This window comes from Neopelma chrysocephalum, unplaced genomic scaffold, assembly GCF_003984885.1.
Source record: "Neopelma chrysocephalum unplaced genomic scaffold, ASM398488v2 Primary Assembly neopelma1_42, whole genome shotgun sequence".
In the NCBI taxonomy this organism is placed as follows: domain Eukaryota; kingdom Metazoa; phylum Chordata; class Aves; order Passeriformes; family Pipridae; genus Neopelma; species Neopelma chrysocephalum.
The window spans coordinates 8739696-8748133 of record NW_020897700.1 but is presented as its reverse complement, the minus strand read 5'-3'; the positions used below and the strand labels follow the sequence as shown (position 1 = coordinate 8748133).

At 40.4% G+C, this 8438-nt stretch overlaps 1 protein-coding gene across 3 annotated transcripts; it reads right to left on the bottom strand.

The window, feature by feature from the left end:
• Window positions 1–1299: 1299 nt before the first annotated feature.
• On the bottom strand, window positions 1300–8269 carry RWDD4 (RWD domain containing 4). 3 transcript variants are annotated; one of them, XM_027676646.1, is made up of 8 exons: window positions 8165–8269; window positions 7738–7818; window positions 6048–6157; window positions 5793–5937; window positions 4895–5009; window positions 3624–3673; window positions 3453–3455; window positions 1300–2342 (listed from the first exon to the last, which is right to left on the bottom strand). In XM_027676646.1, the coding sequence occupies exons 1-8, from the start codon at window positions 8186–8188 to the stop codon at window positions 2310–2312; spliced, it is 561 nt and encodes a 186-aa protein (XP_027532447.1). In that variant the 5' UTR covers window positions 8189–8269; the 3' UTR covers window positions 1300–2309. The 3 variants fall into 3 exon arrangements, with proteins under 3 accessions (XP_027532447.1, XP_027532448.1, XP_027532449.1); XM_027676647.1 differs by lacking the exon at window positions 8165–8269 and adding an exon at window positions 6811–6937 and having other exon boundaries at window positions 7738–7824; XM_027676648.1 differs by lacking the exon at window positions 8165–8269 and adding an exon at window positions 6811–6913.
• Between the last annotated feature and the right edge of the window lie 169 nt (window positions 8270–8438).

Here is an 8438-nt window from a genome sequence, read left to right as displayed (position 1 = left end):
AGCATTTTGAACACCTGCTACTTTTCCTTTACTGTTACTAGTATTGACACTTGTCTTTTCAGGCCAGCCAAAGTTCTACTGCAAAACTTGTGAATTTAAAGAGGTGGTGTAGCCCTACATCCAACTGAAAAAAAGCATAAATCACTGTTTTACCACAGCCAGTGGGTTTTTACCCCAAAAAAAAAAAGGTGGGAGCGGGAGTGGATTTTTCAACAGTGTTTAGACTTTCCTCAGGAGTCATGATCTCTATTTACAGTTGTGTCTTTCTTCATGAGAATCATTACATTTTCCCTCCCCTCAGTGCTAAGGCCTCTCCATAATATCAAGTACCTAGATTCTTTAAATGATCCCGTTCCAATCATCATATCAGAAAATGGTTTATAAACACAAATTATCTTTCACAATTTACACAGAGGAGAAAAACTGGTACAAAAGTTCCCAATGCAAAATATTTCCCTTGAAAGTAGACTTCAAAGCAGGTACATTACTAACAGAACCAGAGGAGACTCAGATATCTTCAGGAGAGCACGTGATTTACACACAGACTAGGAGCTGAAAAATGAGGTATTTCACAAGGTTAACAAGTTACACACAGTAACACTATAAAGAGCAAGAGATGTGGTTCTTATTTGTCCTTCCCCCACCCTCCCTAACTAATCTTGAATCAGATAAATTGTCATGGCAACTTGATTTATACACCAAGGATACCAGCAAAGACAAGTTGATTCCCCTTGGGGAACTAGTGAATAGAAAGAGTCCTGCTTGTTCTGACACTGGCAGAGACTAAAGCTAAATGCCCTACCCTGTCACAAGTTCACCACATACTGCCAGAGCAACTTCTCCCTGCAGTGGTATTCCCTGTCAGACACTCTTGCTCAGGGTACAGCCATGAGCCTCTAGTTTATGTCAAAGGCAAGACTGCATTGTTTGGAAAAGGTCCTCCCATGTGTACCTTACAACCTTTTACTACATGAAAGTTGAGTTCAAAAAGAAATCACAACTCTCTGAAATGAGGAGTGCTGTACACAGTGGAGTGCACTCTTTCAAAGGGGCGCTGGACTTGCTGCGTGTACTGAACACAATGGATACTGTCCCTATAACTCTCGGTGAGGTGATTGACCCTCATACTAGTAACACAGCTACCCTGACTACCATGTAAACATATAACACAAGAGGGAAGACACAATTCTTCCACCAATTTTTAAGAATGCTTTCTTTGTAAAAGAAAGCCTTTGCAAGTCCAAACTTGCACAGCACAGTAGGCAATTCACAATTAAAAAAAAATAAACACATACCACAGCAGATAAATAAGCATTTATTAAAGTTCATCTCAAAACAAACAAAAATAATAAAGGACATTAAGGCATCTTGTATTCAATAACAGTTTATATAGTAAAGATGACTTCTGTTTCTCATACAAGAGAGGCAGATTAGGAAAAAAAAAAAAAAAGAAGAGCTCACCCAAAAAAAGAGTTCTCCTAATATGTTTGACAATTTGCTGATTTCCACTGTCCCACCACTCAGTCAGCAAACCCCTCTAAAGAATGCCCATTTCTCCAGTGAAAGAGCTACAAAATCCCAACACTTACTGAGACACTGCAAGAAAGCACTTTTCCTGCCCCTCAGACATCCAGCCAGCCATCTGTAAAGATGCACACTGGAGAAAGACCAACAGATGGGATATTGCAAGAGTAAAGAAGACACACTTCTGATATAACCATTCATTTTTGAGCAGACTAGAATATCTGGCCTTGCATTCACTAGTATTTACTGTTTTAACTAGTGAAATGAGACCACAAGCTCTAGTCTGTTTTGCAATGCAACACTTTTTATGTTCTCATTCTATGTTCATATTAGATAAAGAAATGACAAAGGTCTTATTTCCATGGAATAATTTATTTTGATGAATTAAGCTGTCAAGTGACCAATCACTGTTATAGTGCTTTTTTCTTCAATTGGAATAAGAACATCAGGAAATGTTTACAGTATCACTGCGTTCACTATAACAGGATTTTACTACAGATTAAAATATAAATTAAGAAACACTGCAGCACTATTCACTTCACCACACTGGCTCTCTATATCCTTGATCACAATCTAACCTTCATTTAAGGCAAGTTTGTTGTTTTGTTTTTTTTTCCAAAGAAGACTACATAGTCTCTAGATAAACTTGTGTGACTAGATTTACAAGTTAGGAAATTGAGCTTTATAAAATGTTTACTTCAGCAAATACAAAAGTTATTAAGAGAGAGATGGTGACCCAAAATTGCACTGTATTAAAAGGTGGAGTTTCCTTGTACCAAAGTCCTTTATTCATCATCTTTAGAACCAGTTTTGCTTAACTATAAAAGAGACACAAAAAGAAAGTATTCAAAGTTTAGACTGCCATTCCATTTATTAGGAAACAAGAACAACATTATCTCCATCTCACATTGAACACATGTATACTTAATTAACAATACAGACTGTGCTACTGTACCAAGAGATTGAAAAGCATCAAAATTAATTCTTAAACTTAAACACTAAATGAGCTTACTTCCTGAACAAGAAAGTTGAATTTAAAAAAAAACCAGCAACAAATCCCAGAAAAACCTCAGGGTACTGTTTCTATTTAATTTGAAGGCTCTATCACCAGCTCTCCAAAATAAAAAAGATGAAGTAATGGAACATTATTTTCACACATCTCTGAGGGAATTCCCATATAGAAATTTAAACAACATAAAAACACACATTAACTTCATATTTCTCAGTTTTTAAAGCTAAATTTATAATTATTAAATGTAGCACGCCTATTATGAAATCTATCTGGAATCCAAGATACCCACTATGAATAGCCACTTACAACTCAGAAGGACTCTGCCCAAAACCACCCTCATCATTTACTTGCTCTTATTTAAGAACTGGAACTGGTGTTAGGTCTTACACTGAAAATTACTCATAGTTGTGTACAATAAAATAGTTTGCTTTCAAAATTGTCAAGCAGCAATTTTCGCTGCATCAGCAAATACAAGAGGGTGGAAAAATTCAGTGCTGAGGGGCAAATAGAAAATAATTATCCACTGGAGTAGTTGTAGCAGAGAATCGGGCTTGTAGGAGACAGTAAGTTGCTCCCACTTGGCACAGCTCCCTTTTTCTGCTTACTTATCCACTGCTCTCCAGAACCTAGCAGCACCACTAATTTTATTTTGAATCTTGTTCTCATATGAAGAGAGAATACTCGCAGTACATTTGGTTAGCAAAGCCCTCTCATCATAAAATTAAAATTTAGCTGCTCAGTAAATAAATACTAAAACAACCAAGGTGAAAAGAGCAACCAAAGTCCTTCTGACTAATATTCGGAAGGACTAGCACTTTAAAGCATTTGAGAAATACGTAATTTAGAACCCAAAATAAGCAACCGTTCTTACTCTTTCTTTACTTACAGTAAAAAAAGATAACTTGAAAATACTTACATGCTGGACACATATAGAAATTAATCAGACACCACAGTCAAATCCAAACATAGTTGGAAGAAAAGCAAGAAAAAATATATCAGATCAGTTTTCTTCAGATATAAGTACAAATCATTTTTAATGTACACACACAGTAGTTTCATAATACTGCATATAATACAGTCACGTTACCTTAATTACGTCCACCCAGTTCCATCCTCGTGGAAGCTCCCCTTTGTTATCTGCAGAATAAGAAGGTTTTATTTTCAACACGCAAACTAAGGGGAATATTTATCTTTCTTCAAAATCAACACACAAAATTGTAAATATCCAAACTCCTCAATTTCTCCACTATGAAGCCATGAGGACAAAACAGCTTGTTCTTTAACCAACCCCAAGTGAATGCACAAGATGAAATGGCCTTAAGCTGCGGCAGGAGAGGTTCAGATTAGACATTACAAAAACATTTTTCACTGACAGAGTGGTTAGGTATTGGAATAAGTTGCCCAGGGAGGTAGTGGAGTCAACATCTCTGGAAGTGTTCAAGAGACATCTGGATGTGGCACTTGGGGATACAGTTTAGGGATGATTATGGTGGTGCTGGGTTGATGGTTGAACTGGATGAACTTGAAGGTCTCTTCCAACCTTGATGGTTCTGTGATTATGTGATTCAAAGTAATTCCATTTGAATAAAAACACCTTAGTCCACCTCAAATTTAACTTAGAAGGTAACTCCAACATGAGCTGGGCTGACTAGCAATGATGAATTCTGTCAAAGAACAAAATTTTATGCAGCTTTTCCTTTATACAGTTTACATTAAGCCTACCCACTATACATTAGGTTAGGTAGATTATATGCAGAAACCTCTATCACAGGATACAACTTATTGCTGCAATAGGATTGTATTATCCAGATCATTAGTAAAAGCTAAGGCTGTACACGAGTCATTAGCTGAATCAACTGAAGTAACCAGCTTTCAATCAAAACACTACTATTTCATTGAAAGCATTAAATATCTGCAGAAGCACCTCTATTTCTAAAATACAAACTAAATAAGATGTTTTATTTTGGGTTTCAAAACAAATACTTTCATTTAGAAATTACATTTTTAGTAATGTGAATTATTTAGGAGGGCCCACCAAAAAAACACATCTTTTGTTGATAGAGGTCCCAAATCCTCTCCTCCAACAAGTATTGAAAATTTCACTTTTGTCACAAATTGAATTAAAAAAACCTAGAAGACAATGACATCGTGAAACCCCTACTCTGTAGAAAGTTGCTTTAACTAGAACCAACATCTCAGGCAAGAATAATTCATGTAGAACAAGTAAACAGAGATCACAGACTTAAAGTAGTTAATCTTATAAACAAATGACTACTGACTCTGACTCCAGCAAGATGTCATTCGTATAAAATTTGGATTTTCATACTGACCAAAAAAAGAATATTATAGTAAACAAACCTGTTTTATCAGCTAGCTTCCGTTTCTGGGTTTTGGATAACTGCTCCTTTTTCTCTTTTTTCTTACTTGCAGGCACATCAGGAGTTCCAATTGCAATACTATTGCTTACCGAAGTCTGAGAAAGATAAAAATGGTTGTAAATACTTGCATATTAGTTCCATGAACACCTCTGTGTGGTGTGATTACCAAACCTGACATACTGAAATATCCTGGCTGTCAGTAAGAAGTAGTGCTGTCAGCAGCCTGCAGCTTTTAATCAACATACAATCAGGACCGTAGTTTTCAAAAACATGTGTTGGGGACTAGAATTATTCTCTTTTACAGTTGGAAAAGGCACCTCTTACACTTTTCAAATTTAATCATGGAGTGTGATTTACATTTTAGTGAAGGGATTCAGACTTCCCAAACATGGAAATAATTTCCTCTTCCTCAGAGCAAATCCGTAGCACTATGATGGCACATAATGTCCTTACACAACACAGAAACCTCAAATTGACTCAGTCTGACTCCTTAAGACCCTGGAGGTGCACTTATGCAATCCATTGCATTTCAGGAAGGCTGCAGTAAATTGCCACCCTTCCAACCCTCAGCTTAAATCTCTGTTTCAGCTTCCTTTAGTTTTGCTTCTGCTCCAAGTCTCCAATTTTATGTTACCCTGTGAGACAGAACAGCAGCCCACAAACATTTTGGTATAACAGCAAAGTAAGAATCAAATATAACAACTATGACTACAGAGCACCGCGGCACCATACTCTGTGTGACAATTTTAGCCATTAATGTGTATACCCAATGAACTGATTTACAACCTAAAGAGAGAGCTATGAAGTATTCAGAGAAATAATAACCATTTTTTTCAGTTTTAAAAGCACAAAAGCAAAACCTGAATTTATCTACTTACCACAGTGTTAACAGGCTGATTTTCCATGAACACCTCTTTATTGTCTTTGGCATATTCAAAAAGTGTGTATGTCATAGCAGTTCCAAGATTCGCTTCAACTTCTACCATTAACTTCTCCAATATACTTTGCTTAATAGCTGCAGATCTAAAAGAAACCATTAAACGAAACTATAAACTAGACAGATGAAGAAAAGTTTACCGAACAAAAAGCCCCTGCGTACAAGGCCAAGGAGTGAAGCTGTCATAAATACTTACATCGTGTTGTTGAAGAAAGCATCCATCGATATGACTGGTGCTGTTTGTGGATATGTTTCCGGCCAAGAAACTTCTATTAGAAAGGCTTTGGGATCACCACTTTCACCTATCTGAAGGGAAAAGAAAAACTTTATAAATCAACTGTTTCCAGTCACCTACTAAGAATTACAATGTCAATACAGAAGTCTTTTATTTCTTTTAGACCAACCAAATTTCTTGAGACAACGACTATTTTCATAAAGTTATCAGTTAGAAAATAAAGCTGTTATCTAGAAAAAGCATTTCGAAGCACACTGATTACAAAACAGCTGTGCTCCATATGCGAGACTGGTGCAAGATGTGACAGTCCGAAAGATGGCGTACGAATTTTTTGTCATTCACTTACCTGCATTGTGCTTTATTGTAATACAAATCCTTCTCCGGGGGAAAGGTGTATTATTGTCTTTGTCTGATACTAAGTTTTACTGCATTTAAATTGAGTTATCTAACTCTTGGTAATTATTTTTCATCTAATAAAAATTAGAAATGACCAAAGCTAGTGAAATGTAAAACAACACACTGTAGACTTGTAGGCATGTCACATTTCCCCTTCTGAGGAAATTAAATTTACTAAGAATGAGCCTATCAATGAAGAAAGGCTGCACTTACATGGATGGGACTCCAGAGCTATTAATTAAATTGACCCGTATCTCATTACAATTACTGACACTATTCTTAAGTTATTTGAGAAGTCACAAAAAGGTGATTCTAGATGCCTTCTCGCCAGTACATGCATATGGCATTTCCAGAAGTCTCCCTTCTGTCCCATGGGTGCCTATATATTTTCGTCAGTAAAGTCCTCCAGCCATCCAAAGATCTGCCTCAGCCCGCACTCAGAAGAACTTCCAGGTCTTTAAATCTGAGAAAGCTGGCGAGAATTTCATGCCATAATCTAGCTGCATATGAGCTTAGCTCTCCTTGTATGTCTCTCCTGAGCAGAACGGTAGCAGTGCATGTGCCCAAAGCATTTCATGGATTTTCTCTTTAGCAGGTAGACAGAGCATGTCCAGCTGCCTCTGGACGAGAGACTGGAACCTTGTAACTGAGCAGCAATGAAGGTTCAAAGTTTTACATGCAAACATCTCTGTAAGTCTCTACATTTCTGACCAGCCAGGGGACATATTAGTCAGCAGGCTGGCTCCTTCAGACAGTTTGACAATTCTCACTACACCAGGTATAGAGATGCAAGGCTAAGGGATAACTGGCTTGTGGTGCCAAGCAATAGGATGAGAGGTAAGGGTCAGAAAGTGATGCACTGAACTTCAATCTGAAAATAAGGAAGGACTTCTTTACTGTGTGGATGACCAAGCACTGGAACAGGTTGCCCAGACTGGTTCTGGAGTCTCACTCACTGGAGATATTCAAGAACCATCTGGATACAATTCCGGGCAATGTATTCTAGGATGACCCTCCTTGAGCAGGGAGGTTGGACGACATGACCCTCTGTGGTCCCTTCCAATCTGATCCATTCTGTAATAAACCCACACTGGGAGCAGGTTCCTAAACATGAATTATGAAGCATCACTGTACCAAAGATTCTAAAACAGCAGATCTACCCTTCATTGAACATCGGACACATCTTCGGCTTAGAAACCCCTGGTACGGCAACTACAAGGCAGCAAAGTAACTTCAGGGTGTAATTTCGTCTTACCCTGTACTGGAAGGACACGGGGCTGAGCTCCCTGAAGCACAGATCTCCCTCGTAGATGGAGCGCAGCGCCTCCAGCTCCATCTGCAGCCAGGGCAGAGCAGGGGTTACCGATCGCGGCCCCGCACGGCGCTCGCACCCGCCCGCGGTGGGTGCGCGAAGCCGCGCCCGGCCCCGCCACCCTCGGCTCCCTTCTCCCGCCCCTCACTGCTCCAGCGCCCGCCGCCTCCCGCGCCGCCCACCCTCCCCATCCGGCGGCTCCATCCATCCATCCATCCATCCATCCATCCATCCATCCATCCATCCATCCATCCATCCATCCATCCATCCATCCTCCCTCCCTCTCTCTCTCCCTCTCTCTCTCCCTCCCTCCCTCCCTCCCTCCCGTCCTGGGCCCGCTCTCCCGCAGGGAGCAGGACCTAGGACTCACCTCCTGGTCCTCGTTGGCCGCCATGGCCGCAGCCCCCCTCCCCGCGACCCGGCCCGTGCCCGTTCCCGCCGGGGCTGGGCGGGCCTGGCTGCGCGGCCCCACCGCCCCCGCACAGACACGCCTTCACCGGGGCACCGCCCCCTGCTGTCCCATTGGCTCGCTGCGCGCCCGCCCGCGCTTCCTCCCTCCGCTCACTGGCTCCTTGGCCAGTGACGTCCCTCCTGACTGGCCCGAGCGGTGCGGCCGAGGCGTCGATTGGCCGCTCGCGCTGCCC

What these genes read in the sequence shown, in the direction of transcription:
- RWDD4 (XM_027676646.1), bottom strand. Translation starts at nt 8,188, where the DNA reads ATGGCGGCCAACGAGGACCAGGAG. An exon ending in CGGCCAACGAGGACCAGGAG is followed by an intron (nt 7,819 to 8,164) that starts GTGAGTCCTAGG and finishes CCCTGGCTGCAG; the next exon opens with ATGGAGCTGGAGGCGCTGCG. An exon ending in ATCAGCCTGTTAACACTGTG is followed by an intron (nt 5,010 to 5,792) that starts GTAAGTAGATAA and finishes TATCTTTCTCAG; the next exon opens with ACTTCGGTAAGCAATAGTAT.